Source organism: Bos javanicus, chromosome 21 (assembly GCF_032452875.1).
Source record: "Bos javanicus breed banteng chromosome 21, ARS-OSU_banteng_1.0, whole genome shotgun sequence".
NCBI classification, from domain to species: domain Eukaryota; kingdom Metazoa; phylum Chordata; class Mammalia; order Artiodactyla; family Bovidae; genus Bos; species Bos javanicus.
The window spans coordinates 22,154,387-22,175,645 of NC_083888.1; the positions used below are offsets into that span (position 1 = coordinate 22,154,387).

The 21,259-nt window shown below is 47.5% G+C and overlaps 1 protein-coding gene across 2 annotated transcripts in view; it reads left to right on the plus strand.

Moving 5' to 3' along the window:
• SLC28A1 (solute carrier family 28 member 1) overlaps nt 1-19,493 on the plus strand; it is an 81,793-nt gene extending 62,300 nt beyond the window's left edge. Inside the window, exons 13-18 of one of the 2 annotated variants that reach the window (XM_061394012.1) lie at nt 348-516; nt 634-831; nt 4,291-4,372; nt 5,374-5,472; nt 5,611-5,722; nt 19,171-19,493. In XM_061394012.1, coding sequence (XP_061249996.1) covers nt 348-516; nt 634-831; nt 4,291-4,372; nt 5,374-5,472; nt 5,611-5,722; nt 19,171-19,237 — 727 coding nt within the window. In that variant the 3' untranslated portion in view covers nt 19,238-19,493. Of the gene's footprint in view, nt 1-347; nt 517-633; nt 832-4,290; nt 4,373-5,373; nt 5,473-5,610; nt 5,723-6,008; nt 6,650-19,170 lie in introns of those variants that run through there. The other variant, XM_061394010.1, reaches the window with a different exon arrangement.
• Nucleotides 19,494-21,259: the final 1,766 nt, after the last annotated feature.

The window sequence follows — 21,259 nt, forward strand, 5'->3', positions numbered from 1 at the left end:
GGTATAGCCGAATATATTAAATTTTTTTTTTTAATTTTAGAGGTATTTCATATTTTCTGGTACTAAATCTCTGAAACGTGGTGTGTATATTCGTCACACATCTCTATTCAGATCTGCCTCCTTCCAAGTGCTTGTTAAGTTGCATGCAGCTCGTGGTTTGTCTTAGATGATGTCTGTACTAGGAGTCTGGGTCTTAGCCTAGTGCTTGGACCAGCATCTTTCTGGTCTCAAGGGTAAACAAGGACCCCTGGCTCTGACATGCTCTGTCCAAGTTTGAGCCTGTAGGACAGGGAACCCTGAACTTGTGGAGACAGGCCAATAATGACATCTCTTTGTCCCATTGACAGAGATGCTCAAAACCTCTTAGAAGCAGCTAGCAGTGGAGCTGCCTTGTCTGTGAAGGTCGTGACCAACATCGCGGCCAACCTGATTGCCTTTCTGGCTGTGCTGGACTTCATCAATGCTGCCCTCTCCTGGCTGGGAAACATGGTGGACATCCAGGGGCTCAGCTTCCAGGTACAGTCCCTCTCGACCTGTGGAGGGGGTGGTCCTGGCCAGCGGTGACTGTGGGTGGACACACACAGAGCCCAGGTCAACCCCAGTCCCAGCGGCTCCTCTTGCCTTGCGCCTCAGCTCATCTGCTCCTACATCCTGCGGCCAGTGGCCTTCCTGATGGGCGTAGCCTGGGAGGACTGCTCGGTGGTGGCGGAGCTGCTGGGGATGAAGCTGTTTCTGAATGAGTTCGTGGCCTATCAGGGGCTCTCCGAGTACAAGCAGCGCCGCCTTGCGGGCACTGAGGAGTGGGTCGGCTCCAAAAAGCAGTGGATCTCCGTGAGTGTCCCCCTCCTCTTGCTGGGGCAGGGCATGATGCAACTGTCCCCCTGCAGGCTGGCTGAGACACACGGAGGTGGTCCTCAACCTCCCACATCCCGTTGCCCTGGGCAACAAGACAGCTTTAGGCTTCACTGCCATCTTTCTCAGGGTCTCTCTCTCTTGGCTTTCCTTGTGGCTCAGTTGGTAAAGAATCCACCTGCAGTGCAGAAGACCTGGGTTCTATCCCTGGGTTGGGAAGCTCCCCTGGAGAAGGGAAAGGCTACCCACTCTAGTATTCTGGCCTGGAGAATTCCATGGACTGTATAGTCCACGAGGTCGCAAAGACTCGGACATGAGTGAGTGACTTTCACTTCACTTCACTTCTCTATCTTTTGAAGGTATCTGAACTCCAGCTGTAGATAGTCTACCATCCCGTGGCCTTGGGCCAGCTGCTGCACCTTGCCTCTTCTGTTGGAAAACCAGTGTCATACCTGCCACCCCTGCCCCAAAGGAATGGGTGTGAGACTCTAGTGAGGAGCTAAGATAGTAAAGCAGAAAGACCTCACCACATTAATCTCCAATATACGGGATTCAGCTCAGGGGTTGGTTTGTTCAGTTAAGACTTAAAAAGAACCCCAAAAACTATAAAAGCTTTCTAAAATGAAACTCTCTAAAAGAATAACAACCAATGTAACATGATTAAGAATAAAAAAATTACCCATCATATCGTCATCCCCAAATGACAGCTATTATAATATATAATCAATTATATCTAATTATATGATAATAAATATAAACATAACAATATAATATTTAATTCCACTGTTTGGCTCTTATACCCAATGCTGAAACGAGTAGCTTTTGCACTGAACTTTTCCCTCTTCTCTGATGATTTCCTTGGGAGCATTTCCACATGTGGGATGACTGAATCGTATGGCATGAATCCTGTGTGGGTGCTGCCAGTAACTTTTGCAAAGGGTTATAGCAACTGAAACCACCCCAGCTGTGCCTGTGAGCATTGATTTCACCACACACTGAACAGGGCAGAGCAGCCTCTTAAAAAAAGAAGTCTTGCTACTTTAATGGGCAAATAATAGCTCATTGTTTTAACGTGTGTTTCCTGGGTTACTAGGAACTTTTAACATAAAATATTTTTTCTTGTCTTTGAAATTATTTTTTTTAATGATAAAGAAATGCACTCTTTAGCTTTTCTTTTTTTTTTTTAAGAAGGTTTATATGGAGTAAAAAGCTCGGGTTTCCCCTCACTCCTAATTTTCGGCTCCAGCATCACTGTCTTCTCTAGACACAGTGGTGGTATGTACCTCTGGGCTTCCCTGGTGGTTCAGTGGTAAAGAATCCACCTGCAATGCAGGAGACACAGGTTTGATCCCTGGATCGGAAAGATGCCCTGGAGGAGGAAATGGCAACCCACTTCAGTATTCTTGCCTGGGAAATCCCATGGACAGAGAAGCCTGACAGGCTATAGTCCGTGGTGTCTCAGAGTCAGACATGACTAAAGCGACTGAGCACACGCCTACAATGTGCCTTCAGGATCTTTTTCAGTGAGCTTCATTCCTTCAGCAAGTGTTTGTTGAGACCTCTGAGGAACCAGGCCCTCTGCCAGGTACCAGGGATAAAAAGGGTAATTAGACAGACATGGTACCTGGTGACATGGAACTTATATCTAGTGAAAGACACAAGAAAACAAAGGAATAAAAAATTTTAAGCCACAATCTTCAGTAAGTTCTATGATGGAAACAATAAAAGGAGTCAGGGAGGGCGTCTATCCTTGACTAGGTAGGACTGACTGGACAGGGAAGGCCTCCCTAGGGACTTCCCTGGTGGTTCAGTGGTTAAGACTCTTCGCTTCCACTGAAGGGGGCTCAGGTTCTATCCACGGACAGGGAACTAAGATTCCAAGTGCCACACATTGTGGCCAAAAAAAGGCCCCCCTGAGACGGGTACTTAGACCAAGACTTGGAAGGAGGAGCAGAGGCCAGAAGAAATGGGGACTAGCATTCCAGGCAAAGAAAGAGGTACATGCAAAGGCTCTGGGGTTGCCCAAAGCACTGGCTTGGAGAAGTGAGAGACGTCTACTTAGAACAAGTGGTAATTGTAACAGAGTGACCCAGGCCAAAGAGCAGTTGGAAGTTACTGAAGATTTGACTTCTGACATTTTAGCATTACTTGGGCTGCTGTTTGCAGGGTGATTGTAGGTGAGTAAGCAGAATGCAAGTACCTTAATATTTTTAAATCAATTTATAAAAACTCTGTATGTTATAAAGATATTAATTCTTTTCCATTTTCTATTTAAAAAAATTTCTTTTTGGCCACGCCACGCATCATGTAGGATCTTAGCCCCCCAATCAGGAATCAGACTTGGACTGCTTGCATTGGAAGCATGGAGTCTTAACCACTGGACCACCAGGGAAGTCCCACAGTGTCTACATATATTTTTCCTGGTCTTTTTATTTTCCTTTCCCTTCATTCCGTATTCAGGAATTTTTAAAAATACAAATTTATACCAAATCTTTGCATTTCTTATATTATTTCTAAATTTAAGAGACTTACCTCCATTCCAGAAACCTGGTAAGGGTTAAATTCCTAGAACAGTATGATGAAGTAGTTGAAATGGTGCGCTCTTGGGAGTCAGACAAAACTGAGTTCAAATTGTGACACAGCTGCCTTTTTGCTGTGTGAACTTCAGTCACTTCTAGGAGCCTCAGTTTGCTCCTCTCCAGGATGAGAGCAAGAAGGCTATTCTGTAACAATAATACTATTATCCTATATTTTCTAATATTTAATGTTTAAAATGTTAATATTTATCTGCTTTAATGATCTAGAATTAAATTTTTTATATGGTGTGAGGTATGGGTCTAAGCCTATCTTTTTTTTCCCCCCAAATTGTTCCATTTTAGCCCTTAGTACTTCTAGGAAATTACACAACTGTTCAGAGCAAAAGGGAAAGAGAGTTATATTGCTTAAATACCTACTCTAGGGACTTCCCTGGTGATGCAGCAGTTAAGACTCCATACTTCCAATGCAGGGGCACAGGTTCAATCCCCGGTTGGGGAACTAAGATCACACAAGCTGTGTGGCCTGGCCAAAAAGTTAAAAATTAAATAAAATCTGAAATTAATATAGAAAAAGAAATAAATACCTACTCTATGCCTATTTCTTCCTATACATGATATGATCTCTATGACAGTCCTCCCAGTCAGATAGTGTTATTCCCACATTCCTGATGGAGAAGCTAAAATTTAGGTTCCACCCTGGGTCAGGAAGATCCCCTGGAGGAGGGCATGGCAACCCACTCAAATATTCTTGCCTGGAAGATTCCATGAACAGAGGAGCCTGGGGGGCCACAGTCCACAGGTCACAAAGAGTCAGATATGACTGAATCGACTTACCGTGCCTGGGGTGGTTTGAGGACATCCCTGTGGGAAGCCCATCACCTCTCATCTTCTGCTTTCTCAGGTCAGAGCAGAAATCCTCACAACGTTTGCCCTCTGTGGATTCGCCAACTTCAGCTCCATTGGGATCATGCTGGGAGGCCTGAGTGAGTCCTAGAGGGGCCTCCCTGGCCTCCTATAAAGGGTGGGGGTTGAGGGGGGTTGGTCTCCAGTTCTGGCTCTCAGATACCTACAACTTCCTAGGGATCTGCACGCCTCAGTTCTCCTCTTGGTCTAAGGCAGAGTCTGAACAAGGAGGTCATGGAACTTCCTGCCAGCCCTGGAATTTCATGACTTCTCTGCTGCTTAGCTGGCCCAGGAGGTCAGCACCTTGGCCTCGTAGGGCAAGCCTGGCTCAGGGCCCTAGGGAGGGTCGGAAGGTACGGTGTTGGCTGACCAGCTGAAGCTTTGACCTGCCAGTTCCCATACCCACAGTGGACAGACAGGCCCAGTGGGGCCTAGGGAGGAAGGCTCTATAGAACTATCAGCTTTTTACAAAACACCTTTCCACCCTTCACAGTCCCCTGCCTGGTGGTGCAACCATCCCGTTTTATTGAAAAGGATACAGTCATGCAAAAGTGAAATGTGACCCCAGTCACTCAGCTATTAAGTGGCTGTTAAGTGTGTTCGTTGTGCAGTCGTGTCCGACTCTTTGCAACCCCATGGACTGCAACCCATCAGGCTCCTCTGTCCATGGAGTTCTCCTGGCAAGAATACTGGAGTGGGTTGCCATTCCCTTCTCCAGGGGATCTTCCTGACCCAGGAATACAGCCTGGGTCTCCTGCATTGCAGGCAGGAGATTTCTTTACCATCTGAGCCACCAGGGCAGCCTAATAAGTGGCTAAACCTGTATTTAATCCCGGGTCTGCCTGATTCCAAACTCAATGTTCTTTCCCTACACCTGCCGCTGATGGCATGTGGGGAGGTGTGGAATGCTATTTAGTCAGGCCAAGGAGGACTCTCAGACTCAACAAGCATCAGGACAGCGCCTGTTCCTCTGGCCCCCCAGAAGAGGAAGGGGGTTGGTCAGCAGACACAGCCAGAAGCGCAGAGAGGAGGCAGAGGGGCCTGCAGAGTCCTGGCCCTGAGCCCTCCTATCCTCCTGCAGCCTCCATGGCTCCCCAGCGGAAGAGCGACTTCTCCCAGATCGTGCTCCGGGCGCTCTGCACGGGGGCCTGTGTGTCTCTGGTGAACGCCTGTGTGGCCGGTGAGTGCAGGCCTGGTGGGCTCAGGACTCAGTCCAGGGCCAGGCACTGGGGCCCCGGGCTCTCTGACAGTCCTTGGGTGGCGTTGCGGGGGATAGTAAGGGGCTGGACCCTGCCCACTAGCTGCTTGCTCTGCACAGGGATCCTCTACATGCCCAGGGGCCCTGCGGTGGACTGTGTGTCCCTCCTGAACACCACCCTCAACAGCAGCAGCTTTGAGGTGTACCAGTGCTGCCACCAGGCCTTCCAGAGGTGAGTGCCTGGGCCGGGGGCTAGGGGCCAGGGGCCGGGGTGCTGACAGTGATGGGGCACAGAGGCCCGAGTACCTGGGGTGGGGGAGGCCTGTGGTACCAGAGCAAGGGGGTAGAAACGTTATGGCTGTGGCTGATGTAACCAAGGGAAGAGGAAGCGAGGCTTGAGGACCAAACTTAGAAGTTTGGACCAGAGACATGGAGCAACTTCCCTGAAGTTGCTCAGCCTTTAGTGGTCAGCAGAGCCCAGGCCTGGAGCGCAGACTACAGCTTCTGCTTCTTTTCAGCACCGGCCCGGAGTTCAGCCTAGAGGCCCTGGACAACTGCTGTCGGTTCTATAATCACACCATCTGTGCGTAGCGGGGACAGAACGTCTCTGTGTCTTCCGGGCGTTATTCTCTCCCGAGAAGCAGAGCCGCCACCCTTCTCTCTCCAGAGTCCCCTATCCTGGGGGAAGCCACAGGGCTTAGATCACCCCAGGCACAAATCGGGAAAGGCGATCAGGGAGTGGGTGGATTGATGGGTGCCCCCACCCTTCACCCCCTTTCTGCTCTCACATTTCCTCCCTCCTCAAATGTGAACGCTCAGGGTCGCCTCTGCCTCCTCTCTCTTCTCTGTACCCCCTGCCCTGGGTCTCCCCTGTTTGCGCTCCCCTTCTGCTCCGGGGCCCTCGGCCCTGGCATTTCAGCCGCCTCCTTCCCTTCCCTTCTCTCTGGACATGGGAATCTCGTTGTGGCTTCACCCCTGCCACATGGCTTCTCCTGGAGATGCTTTCTTCCACTTTCATAGACTCCCCTACTGCCCTCCCACACAGCACTTTCCAGACTGGTGGCCTGTGTAGCACTGTCCCCCAAGATATGCAGAGGTTTCCATGATCCATTAGGTTTGGGAAATACTGGGCTAAATAAAGTTAGGGTTTTGTTTTTTGTTTGTTTGTTTTGTTTGTTTTTCTCACTGTGGACTCATCAGAGCTTGATGTGGATGTGATAGGAGATGTTTTCCAAATTTGGCTGTAAGAATCTTTTCTATCTTTTAGTTGAGGATCCCATGGGAAAAAGTCTGGGAAATACTGGTTGATGCTCAGACTGCTTTACTCTACATAACTGTAGCCTTTGTAGTTGTTTACCTGGCGCTACATGTCAGTGTGCGGTTCTCAGTGCTTCATACTTTGTAGCTCAATCCTTACCACAACTCTGTGAGGCAGGTACTGTTGTCATCCCTAGCTGAGGACCAGAGTTCAGAGATGTTAAGTAACTTGCCTGAAGTGGCACAGCTGGGAAGAGGAAGAGGCAGGACTTGATCCCCAGCCATCCAGTTCCACCAGCTGTGGTGTCTGGTCTCTCCGCTAGGCTGCTAAGAGCTTGGTCATGTGACTCTCCCTACACCCTCTGCTTGCCTCTTCTCCCCAGCCCTGTCCCTCTGCTCCAGCAGGTCAGGCATCTGATGTGTCTTCTGTGCCTCTGAGCTTTTGTTTCCGGAGTTCCTGTCACCCAGCATGTCCTGCCCTATGCTCCTTGCACTCTGTCCTCATTTCCCTAGCAGCTTTGGCTTCTGGGGCCTGCAGGGTGCCTGTCCCCCTCACTGGCCATGGGGCACGTGTCCCCTCACCCACCTCTGTTGGATAAGTCTCCCCAGCTGGGGCCTGAGGCAGAGGCCCTGCTGGTCAGCAGTTACCCTGCTCTGTCAAGGATCTGGGCTCTACTGGGCACTGGTCTTGCTCCTTGTGACCCCCATGGGCCCTGGGTCCCTTCAGCAGTGCCCATGTCCTTGCCCTTAACTCTGCACAACAGAGTCAGTGGCCTGACTCCTATGCCCCAGGGCATAGCTCTTCCTTGCTCCCTGCAGCCCCGACTCCCCTTGAGCTGTCACAGGAGGCCTGGACATCATAGCTGTCTCTTGTAGTATTTGGGCGCCATCCCCTCCCCAGCCTCCTTTCCTGGACCACCCGTGCACACAGCACCTGGCCAGTCACATTTCCGGGAGGACTGTTGGCCCCTCAGAGACAGGACTCGGATGTTTCTGGGTCCTCATGGTGCTCAACGCAATGCTGGACCTGTGAAAAGTGGGAGTTTCCCAGGTGGCACTGGTGGTAAAGAACCCGCCTACCAATGCAGGAGACTTAAAGATATGCAAGTTCGATCCCTGGGTCAGGAAAATCTCCCTGGAGGAGGGCATAGCAACCCACTCCAGTATTCTTGCCTGGAGAATCCCATGGACAGAGGAGCCTGGTGGGCTACAGTCCATGGGGTTGCCAAGAGTTGGACACGATTGAACCAGCTTGGCACGTATTGAGCACATATTGTGAAAGGTGTTAAATGAGTCTTTATGGAATGGAATTCACCCTCTATCAGAGGTACCAGCATGCATCCCATGCTATACCTGTATGGACTGCTTCCAGCTCAAGAGCTGTTCTGATCCAGGGGACTCCTTGGTCATCCAAGCGGTGGTATCTCACCTTCTCCTCCACCCACCATGCTCCTTCTTCCTCTTCTTGTACCTGCAGAAGCTGGGAGTCCCTTGAGGCTCCCAAAAATAATACCGCAAAAATACACTGCTTAGAGAGGCACCTGTGCTGGTACCAGCTCCCTGAGCCTCAGTTCAGTTCAGTTCAGTCTCTCCGTCATGTCTGACTTTGCGACCCCGTGGACTGCAGCACGCCAGGCCTCCCTGTCCGTCACCAACTCCCAGAGCTTACTCAGACTCATGTCCATTGAGTTGGTGATGCCATCCAGCTATCTCATCCTCTGTCGTCCCCTTCTCCTCCTGCCTTCGATCTTTCCCAGCATCAAGGTCTTTTCAGATGAGTCAGTTCTTTGCATCAGGTTGCCAGAGTATTGGAGTTTTAGCATTAGCATCAGTCCTTCCAGTGAATATTCAGGACTGATTTCCTTTAGGATGGACTGGTTGGATCTCCTTGCAGTCCAAGGGTATCTCAAGAGTCTTCTCCAACACCACAGTTCAAAAGCATCAATTCTTCGGCACTCAGCTTTCTTTATAGCCCAACTCTCAAATCCATACATGACTACTGGAAAAACCATAGCCTTGACTAGACAGACCTTTGTTGGCAAAGTAACGTCTCTGCTTTTTAGTGCCTGTGCCTAACTGCACCCTAAGCAGCAGCTTCTGGGTCAGGATTGGCTCGGATGCCTCCACTTAACACCACCCACAGTCACGACAGGCATTGCTAATCAATCACAGCATTCTTTGCACTGAATCCAAAAAGGGCTTCAGAATCCAGACCAGCTCAGTACTGGATGAGCCCACCACCAAGTGATTCAAGGTGCCTTTACCAGACCCTAAAGACCAAAACTGATTTTGTGTTACTGGCCTGGAGAAGTCTCAGGTTTTGTGAAACACTAGAAATCAACAAGGACAAGGTGGCCAAGTGGTTAAGGCCGAGGAGTTAAGCTGCTAGTCCATTGTGCTCTACACGCATGAGTTCAAATACCACCTTCGTCAGATGTGTGCTTTGGGGCTTCCCTGGTGACTCGGATGGTAAAGAATCTGCCTGCAATTCAGGAGACCTGGGTCAGGAAGATCCCCTGGAAGAGGGAATAGAACCCACTCCAGTATTCTTGCCTTGGAAATCTCACAGACAGAGGCTACAGTCCATGGGGTTGAAAAGAGTCGGAGATGGCTGAGTAACTAACACTTTCACTAGAAAATCAAAGGGAGTTGAAGCATAGAGAGATCCTTGCAAAGAATGAATCCTGTGAAAGTACTTTGTCCACTCCAGGATTGTATCAGTTCAGTTCAGTCGCTCAGTCGTGTCCGACTCTTTGCGACCCCATGAATCGCAGCACGCCAGGCCTCCCTGTCCATCACCAACTCCTGGAGTTCACCCAGACTCACGTCCATCGAGTCAGTGATGCCATCCAGCCATGTCATCCTCTGTCGTCCCCTTCTCCTCCTGCCCCCAATCCCTCCCAGCATCAGAGTCTTTTCCAATGAGTCAACTCTTCGCATGAGGTGGCCAAAGTACTGGAGTTTCAGCTTTAGCATCATTCCTTCCAAAGAAATCCCAGGGCTGATCTCCTTCAGAATGGACTGATTGGATCTCCTTGCAGTCCAAGGGACTCTTCTCCAACACCACAGTTCAAAAGCATCAATTCTTCGGTGCTCAGCCTTCTTCACAGTCCAACTCTCACATCCATACATGACCACAGGAAAAACCATAGCCTTGACTAGATGGACCTTTGTTGGCAAAGTGATGTCTCTGCTTTTGAATATGCTATCTAGGTTGGTCATAACTTTCCTTCCAAGGAGTAAGCGTCTTTTAATTTCATGGCTGCAGTCACCATCTGCAGTGATTTTGGAACCCAAAAAATAAAGTCTGACACTGTTTCCACTGTTTACCCATCTATTTCCCATGAAGTGATGGGACCAGATGCCATGATCTTTGTTTTCTGAATGTTGAGCTTTAAGCCAACTTTTTCACTCTCCACTTTTACTTTCATCAAGAGGCTTTTTAGTTCCTCTTTACTTTCTGCCATAAGGGTGGTATCACCAGGATTGTATATTGCTTGTTTATTCGATCAAGGAATGTGTATGAGTACCTGAGATCATACTCAGCTTGATTGGGTTGCCATAACAAAGTACTGCAGACGGCACAGCTTAAACAACAGAAATTGATTTTGTCACAGTTTTGGAGGCGAGAAGCCCAAGGTTAGGGTGCCTGCATGGTTGGCTTCTTTTCCTGATTTATAGACACCACCTTCTAGCCGTGTCCTCGTACAGCAAAGAGAGACAGCAGCTCCCCGGTGTCTTAATAAAGGCCCTAATCTTGCCCATCATGAGAGCACAGCTCTCATGACTTCATCTAACCTGGCTTACTTGCAAAGGTTCCCATCTCCAAATACTGTCACACTGGGGGTTAGGGCTCCAGCATAGGAATCTAGAGGCACACAGTTCAGTCTGTAACACCTACTATGTGCTGGACTGTGAACTAGGTAGGGGGACAACAGTGAACCAGACTGTAATGAGCTAAAGAGCTGGAAACTTCCTGCAAGAAGAGGATCCACTGGGAAGCGAAGCAGAGACTGGGCGGAGATGGCTTCTGGGGAGGAGTCCTTGAGAGGAGGGAAGGGGAAAGTGACTCCAGTGGGGCTGGTGGGGTGGGTACCCGTACGTGGCCTGGCCAATGGCATTTTTTAAGATTCTTAGTATATTTTAAAGTGAAAATAATGCCAGAATAGGATTATACAAATTCCCACTTAAATTTTTATATATTTTAACACAATGCACTGTAGTATCAGGTTATCTACAAGATAACTACAGCATTCTTTTTTTTTCCCAACTAAAGCCCAAGTCAATAATTTAAACAACCATTTCTATTTATACCAAATATTTGAAAGCACTGAATCCTAGTCACTAGACCACCAGGGGTGTATCAAATATTTGAACGTGCTTGTGTGTTTTTACATAAATTAGGTTTCTTGAAATATGCAGATTCTGTGTTCTTCTATACTTGGTGTGATATCAATCCACATACAATAAATATTTATATATTTTTAAAAATTTATTTTATTGCAGTATAATTCATTTGCAACGTGTTAGTTTCCCATGTTTTGGAGAAGGCAATGGCACCCCTCTCCAGTACTCTTGCCTGGAAAATCCCATGCACGGAGGAGCCTGGTAGACTGCAGTCCATGGGGTCGCTAGGAGTCGGACACGACTGTATAACTTTCAAGTAGACAACCTGAGTGACTTCACTTTCACTTTTCACTTTCATGCATTGGAGAAGGAAATGGCAAGCCACTCCAGTGTTCTTGCCTGGAGAATCCCAGGGACGGGGGAGCCTGGTGGGCTGCCATCTATGGGGTCGCACAGAGTCGGACACGACTGAGGTGACTTAGCAGCAGCAGTTTCCCATGTTTAGCAAAGTGATTCAGTTTATATATATATGTGTGTGTATATATATATATGTATATATATAGTTTGCATCTGCTAATCCCAGACTCCCAATCCATCCCTTCCCTATTACACTTCCCCCTTGGCAAACACCAGTGCTCTCTGTGTCTGTGAGTCTGTTTCTGTTTCATAGATAATTTCATTTGTGTCATATTTGAGATTCCATACATAAGTGATGTCATGTGGTATTTGTCTTTCTCTCTCTGACTTACTTTGCTGAGTATGATAATCTCTAGGTCCATCTACATTGCTGCAAATGGCATTATTTGTTTTTTATGGCTGAGCAGTATTCTATTTTATATGTATATATATATATATATATATATATATATATATATGCACCACATTTTCTTTATTCACTAAACTGTTGATGTAAATTTAGGTTGTTTCCATGTCTTGGCTATTGTCAATAGTGCTGCTATTACATAGGTGGTTCAGACAGTAAAGAATCCATCTGCAATGCAGGAGATACAGGTTCAATCCCTAGGTTGGGAAGATCCCCTGGAAAAGGGAATGGCTACCCACTCCAGTATTCTTGCCTGGAGAATTCCGTGGACAGAGGAACCTGGTGGGCTACAGTCCATGGGGCTGCAGAGTCAGACACGACTGAGCGACTAATGCTTGCATGAGCATGGCGGGTACATGTATCTTTTCGATTATAGTTTTGTCTGGGTATACACCCAGGAGTAGAATTGCAGGGTCATATGGTAGCTCTATTTTTAGCGTTTTGTTTTTTTGTTTTACTTCTTTTGAGAGACCGCCACAGTGTTTTCCACAGCAGTTGCACCAATTTATATCCCCACCAACAATGTAAGAGGGCTCCCTTTTCTCCAGACCCTCTCCAGAATTTGCCATCTGTAGGCTTTTTAATGATGGCCATTCTGACTGGTGCGTGGTGGTACTTCATTGTAGTTTTGATTTGCGTTTCTCTTAACAGTTAGTGATAGTGGGCATCTTTTCACTTGCCTGTGGGCCATCTGTATTTATCATTTTAAGTGCAGCCCTGGTGGGGTGGCCTGGTCAGGGAAACTCCTCTTAGTCACATGACTGTGAATGGCTGCATTTGGAGAGCGCAGTAAGAGTGACATCAGAAGCCCTTTCAGGATCCGAGGCTCCCGCCCTCCTCCTGCTGCTCCCTGCATGTGCCTGACCACGAGCGAAGAATTGAAAGGGCTTTGCTCATGGAAAGGTCTGGATGCCCAGGGCACAGTGAGAGCAGGCCTTTCCCAGGTGTGGCTGGCTGTGGCTGCCCGTGGAGCCGACTGCAGATAGGAGTTGACCACAGCCAGGCTCGGAGCAGTAGAGTGCTGCCCATGGGGGCACCACAGAGGGACTGTCTTGCTTTTGGAGGGGGCACTGACAACAGCATGCCCTGTAGGGAGGGTCACTGCCACGAGCTTGGGGGGTGGGGCCCAGACAGCTGCCCATTGTGGGGGTGTGCAGGCCTCACATCTGGGATCAAGGGGCAAATGCAGGGTGGGTAAAGAGAAGGGGGCAGCCTGGAACACCAGAGGCTGTGTGAGGCCACACTCAGTGGGGTCCACTCTGTGCTGGAGACCATTTTCTGCCCCCCTCCCCATTTCGTCCTGGACCAATCCTTGTATAAAGGACAATATAAGTGAATTACTGGGAAAATAATAATAATAAAGGCATCTTTATTGATTCAATGAACATAAGATTACTCTGTCAACTTGCTATGCAGTTTCTGAACATCACTTTCAACATCTATATGTATGTTACTGCAGACTGCAAAGCATATGAGGACCGCAGCAGTCCGTGCTGTGAATAACTCCGTCCTATGGCATTTTCTGTTCTTAATGAAAACTCTTCAGAGCTCTGTCTCCTCAGATGATTTGTCCTGCATTTCAGACTCACTAAGGGGAACTGGGGAAAGGCCACGGGACTCTGTTTGGAATCCATGAAATCTGCCTTTCCTATGACAGCGTGCTTGTAAAATTGTAAGGACAATAGAATCATTCCAAACGACGTATGCAACCACTCAAGCAGTAAAGCGTTGCTCCCCACCTCTTAAGGGTGGACTGTGCTTAGAGGTGTCCTTCCAAAGGGTACAGTATGGAAGCAGGGGAACAGGAAAGAAACTTGGCCACAGAGAAGCCTGGTAAACACTTCCTTAGCCAGGTCATCACAGTTAACCTCTTCAGTGGTTCAGTTCAGTTGAGAACGCGTACCTTTGATACGTTGTGTCGAGAAGGGCAATTCACCTCTGTGGTACTCCTCCCCAAAGCTCATAACCTCAGTCGCTAGGTGGTGTCCAGTGCTTTGTGACCCCATGAACTGCAGCACGCCAGGCTTCCCTGTCCTTCACTATCATCCTGAGTTTGCCCAAATTCATGTCCATTGAGTCGGTGATGCCATCCAACCATCTCATCCTCTGTTGCCCCCTTCTGCTTTTGCTTTCAATCTTTCCCAGCATCAGGGTCTTTTCCAATGAGTCAGTCTTTGCATCAGGTGGCCAAATATTAGAGCTTTAGCTTTACCATCATTCCTTCCAATGAATACTCAGGGTTGATTTCCTTTAGGATTGACTGGTTTGATCTTGCTGTCCAAGGGACTCTCAAGAGACTTCTCTAGCACCACAATTTGAAAGCATCAATTCTTCAGCACTCAGCCTTCTTTATGGTCAAGCTTTCATGGTCCAACCCCAGTCTAACCATGAGAAAAACATCAGACAAACTCAAATTGAGACACAGTCTACAGAATATTGATCCTCAATCATCCTCAAGAGGGTGGTCAATTAGAAGCAGGGAAGCTCTGAGAAACTGTCACAACCCCAAGAAGCCAAAGTAGACAAGATGACTCAATGTGTATCACAGTGGATTGAATTTTGTCTCCCCCCAAAAGCTATATTCAAATGCCAGCCCTCACTACCTGTGAATCTGACCTTCGTTGGAAGTAGGATTTTACAGATGTAATTAGGTTAAGGACCTCAAGATGAGATTATCCTGGATTTACAGTGAGCCCTAAATTCAATGACTGGGTGTCTATAAGAGAAAGGACAGGGGAGTTTGAAGCACACAGGCCCAGAGATGTACAAAGAAGGTGGTAGAAAGATGGCCACAGAGATCAGCATCGAGCTCCAAGATACAGCCCACCCCAAGCCAAGGAGCACCGGGGGCCACTGGAAGCTGGAAGAGGCAAGGAAGGGTTCTCCCCTAGAGGCTTTGCGGGAGAGTACCCTGCACACTTAGGACTGCTAGCCTCCGGAACTCCAGAGAACACATTTCTGTTGTTTTCAGCCACTAAATTTGTGGTGATTTGTTCCAGAAACCCTAAGAAACTGATCCAGTATCTTGCATGGGATACTGGGATGGAAAAATTATATTAGGGAAAAACTCATGAAATCCAAATAAAGTGTGGAGTATAAGTTAAAAACATATTAATATTTATCTATCAGTTGTGATAATAGATCATAGTAACTGGGAGAGGAAACTGGGTGGGGGGATCTATAGGATTCATGGGAACTCTATTATTTATACAGCCTTTCTGTAAATCTAAAACTATTTTAAAATTAAAAAAATTTTAAACTGCATGGGATGGGCTTCCCTGGTGGCTCAGTGGTAAAGAATCCACCTACCAGTGCAAGGAACACGAGTTTGATCCCTGGTCTGGGAAGACCCCACATGCCACAGAGCAACTAAGCCCATGTGCCACAAATACCAAGCCAGAACTCTAGAGCCTGGAAGCCGCAGCTACTGAAGCCCCCTCATCCTAGACCCCGTGCTCTGCAATAAGAGCAGCCCCCACAATGAGAAACCCTCGCAACTAGAGAGTAGCCCCCTCTTGCTGCAGCTAGAGAAAAGGCCACGGAGCAGTGAATACCCAGCACAGCCAAATAAATAATTGCATGGGAAAAACCCTGCTTGGACACAGAGTTTTTGTAACTTGTAATTCAGCCCAGGGGTAGCTCTGTCCTAGACAATGCTTGTTCCAGCCGGCAGCGCATCAAGGTCTGTGAGTCAATCAATGAGCCCCATTTACTCTTTTTCCATTGATTCATTCTGCTCTCACTTCATGGTCCTGCTCTCACCTCTGTTGACCCCTCACTTTAATTCAAGCGCGTGCCTTCGGCTGAATATGAATTAGTCCTGGCCTCTTTACAACCACATGGAGAACATCATCTGCTTGAAATTACTAATGACTCAGAATTGGTGAGCCCTGAGTTTGGACAGGACTGTTTGTATCATTTTGAGGCTGTCTGCCCCTCCCAACTTTTCTGAGAATTTTTATACCCACAGCGTGGATGGTCTCTCATCAGAGAGATTTTATGTTTGAATCATGAGACTCCACCCCTATGAACATTGTAGACTGAATCAGGACTGAACACCTGACTCAAGAGAAGCAAGCCTACGGTCATGTCAGTGGTCTCTCAGATTTTCGGGAAAGATCAAACTAAAGAAAAAAAAAAAACGAAAAAGAAAGAAACACAGCTCAGAGCTGAGTCATCACAGTGGACCTGGCTTGGAGCTGATTTCATCTCCACCCTTCCTGCAGCCTCGTTGCTCAATTTTTCCTTGGATTCAATGAGAGCTGAATTCTTTCCCAAATCCCCTATAACCTGAGCTAATCAAGAGGGTTCCGTTTACTTTCCAATCAAGAGGATGCCGCCTCGGAGTACCACATTGTTCAGCTCCTCATTCCGCTTGAAATCAAGTGTTCATCGTCATCTTCTTGCATACCATCCAAACAAGAATCTTACTACTTCTCCAGGCAACTCATCTCATATTGGACAACTCCACTTCTTTGAAGGTTCGTTTTGATTCTGCATCAAAAAGTTTTGCCATTCTGGGCTACTCTAAGTAGCCCAGAATGAACAAGTCCAATCGTGTGTGTCTTTATTGTTCTTCCCCCCACCCAAAACCAAAGTAATACTTGCTCATTGGTTTTAAAAAAATCACATTTTATAGAAACCTTATGGAAATGTTCTACTCTCCACAAAATAGCCCTCCAGCTGTTCAAAGATGGCAACCATCCAGTCTTCTGTTCTGAACTGGGAACCTTGAGTTCTTTCAGTTGTTACTCACATAGGAATATAATAGTTTCAGAAGTTGCCCCAGACTTGATTCACAGTTGTTCTTCCCTGATGTACAGACAGTTCATGAGTCATGAGCAAGTTCAAGATTGAAGCCAGAAAACAGGGTGGTAAATAAGATCTCACGGGTGTAACCAAGATGATGTGTTGGGGCAAAAGAGTGAACTTAGCCTTGGGAGGGTGTTTGAAAGAGGCAGACCTCTTAGGATGGAGGAGTGTTAAGAAGCTACATGCCTGCTTCAGAAATCCTCAAAGCTGGAAGCTTGTGTGTTGAGAGTAAAATGCCAGGAGGAATTGTCATGGAGGGAGAGAATGGAAGGAAGTCCTGACCCAAATCACAAAGGGGACCAGAGCTAGGATATGAGTGGAGTGGATGGGACCTTCTCCACTGGGACATCTATTAGGATTCCTACCTACCCTCCATCCAGGGTACAAGTTCCTAACTTGCCTGGGGAGTGATTTCCGTTCCAGAGGGGGAAGGGAGTTGCTGTTTTGGACCAAGTTCTGACAAAGACATGGAATGGTAACGTGGGAGTAACTGCCCACAGAGACTTTGTGAGTGGAAGCGAAGGAGAAGCTGGCATAGCCAGGCACAGATTCCACACTTGAAAATACAGCCATTCAGGAAGAAGTCAAAATGGAACTCTAGTTCTGCTATGGTAAAATATCCCAATGAGAAAAGGAAGGCAGAGAGGACAAAAGAAATCAGCATGGTTATAAATGAATATTTGGGCAAACTGCGGGAGATGGTGACGGACAGGGCGGCCTGGCATGCTGCAGTCCATGGGGTCGCAAAAGTCAGGCAATGCTTGGGGACTGAACAACAACAGCAAATGAATATCAGGAACCTGGCTTACAAGAATTTCAAAATAATGGTCACCAAAATCTGACCCAGTGTAGGAAAGATGGCCTACCTGCAGTCTGTAGCTTGCTGACCACTGCCTTAGATAAAGGGACATATCTTCCATGTCCCTGAAACATTTCACAATGTTTCTCCAAGCCTGCTGGAACACGGATTCGAAGGTGAGCCCCCTTAGGTCGTGGAGACAAAAGCAACAAGCCACGGATGGGACAGCCACAAATTAGAAGGAACCTGAGCTCCAGAGGTCTTTGTAGAGCAAGATTGCCATTACAGTGCAAACTTTATGTGAGTGAAGAAGAATATGTATCTTGTACATGTCTTATTTGGGATCTGTCCTACACACCCTGCCACTGGACAAGCAGAGGAAGATAGAATGAAAGAGCAGCTTTGCCTTTTCCCTGTGGGGTTCTTGACGAACAAATGGGAAACAAGACCAAATGGGAGGAACTTCCCTGGTGGTCCAATGGGCTTCCACTGGGGAAAAAGTTCAACCCCTGGTCTGGGAACTAAGATCCTGCATGAAAAAGTTAAAAAAAAAAAAACAAAACTGGAAAACAAGTGAGAACCAGCCTCACCCCTTGTCAGCGGGTTCTCTGACAGCCTGGGGCTGGTGGAGTCCACTGGAGCCTGAAAAATGACCACTCCATCTGATAAAGTCCAAGTCTGAAATGTGCCACTCATTGGCCACCAAGGCCTAAAAGAAGAAAGTCAGAGTCTTGAAACTCATGGGAGAGGAAGTGGAGAGAGAGCCACGGGGCCAAACTGCAAAGGTTTCCAATTCAGCTTTTTGACAGGAGACCACCAGAGAGAAAGGAATGAAGAAGGGTCATGGCAGGGTTGTACCAACTCTATGCCTTAGGCTCGGGAAAGCAAGCAGAGCGAAAGAGGCCAATCAGCTGTGCGGAGCCGGTGAACCTACAGTGACCCGGCCCACTAGTGAACGTGGCCTGATCCATAAAGCAGACTCAAGCCTATGGGGCCTGTGTTTTTCCTCTTGGAGAGCAGCAGGATGGAGCTGGAAGAGCATTCCTCCCCCCAGCTCCCCTCCTGCCCACCAAGTGTCTCACATTGTGTATAGAGCTTAAAGGCCTTCCCAGATGGCGCTAGTGGTAAAGAACCCACCTGCCAATGCAGGAGACAGAAGAGACATGGGTTCAATCTCTGATTCGGGAAGATCCGCTGGAAGAGGGCATGGCAACCCACTCCGATATTCTTGCCTGGAGAATCCCATAGACAGAGAAGCCCGGTGGGCTACAGCCTATGGGGTCACAAAGAATCAGACATGACTGAAGCAACTTAACACACATAGAGTTTAAAAGAACAAGGAAGGGACTTCTCTGGTGGTCCAGTGGTTAAGAAGTTCACCTTCTACTACAGGAGGTGCTAGTTCCATCCCTGTTCAGGGAACTAAGATCTTACAGGCTGCCCAGTGCAGCCAAAAAAAAAATTTTTTTTTAATAAAAATGAAAGAAAAAGGAAAAGGTAACCTCACGAGGACTGTTTGGAACAGATTTCAAATTCTCCTATAAGTTTATGTGCTATTTGACTTCTCTCCAAACAGTCACTTTCCATATCTTTTCAAGATGGGGTTCATTTTTCTTTTCCTCTTTTTTTTTTTTCTTTTCAGCTTGCAGGATCTTCGTTCCCCAACCAGGGATCAGACCTGGCCTGGCAGTGAAAGCACCAAGTCCTAACCACCGGTTCACCAAGGAATTCCCAAGATGGGACTCATTTTTCACATAGGTGAAGTAAGATATGCAATTGGAGAAGGAGATGGCAACCCACTCCAACATTCTTGCCTGGGAAATCCCATGGACAGAGGAGCCTCGTGGGTTACAGTCCATGGAGCTACAGAGGGTTGTACACGACTGAGCGATGGAGCAGACACAAGATAGGCAATAAACAGAGCTTATGTGTCCGATTCTTTGTGACCCCATGGACTGTAGCCCGCCCAGCTCCTCTGTCCATGGGATTTCCCAGGCAAGAATACTGGAGTGGGTAGCTATCCCTTTCCAGGGGATCTTCCCCACCCAGCGATGGAGTCTTGGTCACCTGCTTTGCAGGTGGATTCTTTACCATCTGAGCTGCCAGGGAAGGCTTTTGAAGCCACTACTAACAGCCCAACTACTACATGTGGACTGTTTCTGCTATTCAATGCCAGGTGTCAAAGGACAAATTTTGCTTTCCCAAGCAAAATTTTTGCTTTCCTTTCCAAGAAAAAAAAGACAAATTATTTAGGGATGAGATGGGACACTTGCCTTGTGAACTAAAGATTGCTTTTATCTCCTGAAACTTGGTTTCTCAGTAAGACTGTTTTCTACTTTTAGAGGCATTGCTTGTTTATATTCTAACCAATCTATTTTTTTCAAAGTCAATGCCTCCATTAGAGGAGAAATGAACTGTATCAAAGTACACAACTTTCAAAGGATCTTTTCTTCCACAGTGACCCAGGGATAAGTATCTCTAATCTCCTTTGTTGGGACCTGGGACAAGCTGGGTTTTGCAGCGTCAGCTGTTCTGAGCCAGAATATGGCCAAGTACTGGAGGCTGGGTCCAGGGTCATCTTGGTAAGAACAGAACCCCAGGTGAGAGAATTTGGTGCCTGGTAGGGGAAAGGAGGTGATATCTGAAACGTTTCATCATTCAATGAATCCATGTAATCTACGTAAGCTGGAATGAATTCTAGGAAGCTCAAGTCAGCAGCTTTCAACAGCCCGGTGGGTTTTATCCCTTACGAGGTGTGTCACAGTCATTTACTGTTGTTCAGTCGCTGAGTCGTGTTCGATGCTTTGCAACCCCGTGGACTGCAGCACACCAGGTTTCCTTGTCCTTCACTATCTCCCAGAGTTTGTTTGAACTCATGTCCATTGAGTTGATGATGCCATCCAATGATCTCATCCTCTGCCGCCCCCTTCTCCTCCTGCCCTCAGTCTTTCCCAGCATCAGGGTGTTTTCCAATGAGTTGGCTCTTTGTATCAGGTAACCAAAGTATTGGAGCTTCAGTTTCAGCATCAGTCCTTCCAATGAATATTCAGGGTTGATTTCCTTTAGGATTGATTGGTTTTATCTCCTTGCCATCCAAAGGACTCTCAAAGAGTCTTCTCCAGACTAGTCATTTATTGGTTTTCTTATAATAGTGAAAGTACTGGAGTTTATGAACAATTTACCTTTTTAATAAAATATATAAGTCAGAGCAGTATTTTACTCAGAGTTCATTTGATTGCAAGCCACGGAAAACAAACAGTTCCAGAGAAAAGGGGAGGATTGACTCTCACCAGGTAGTTATAGGAGGACAGCCCCAGGCAGCGGGACCCAGGGATGGTCCAGGACTCTCTGTGCCTCTCGGCCCCTGCTCTTCATTGTGCTTGTGTCTTCCCATGTACATGGTGACTTCCTGCTGTGGAACTGGCTTTCTCCTTAAGACTGGGATCCTGGCCATCGGAAAATCATGAATTCACATGGAAGCTTACTTCCCCGCCCCCGACAGCTCGTTGGGGGAATAAAAAGAAGGCAAATCTCCAAGAGTGTGATTGATCCTCTGGGGTCATGTGCCTTCCTCCAGGCCAGTCACTAAGGGCTGGAAGGTGGGATGTGATCATTGGTCCAGTCTGGCGCTTTTCCCTACTCCCCAATCTATCACTGTGACCAGAAGGCAGAAGATGGCAGCTTCTGTTCGGACAGCATGGTTGGAGGCAGGGGGTTGAACAATTCCCCCA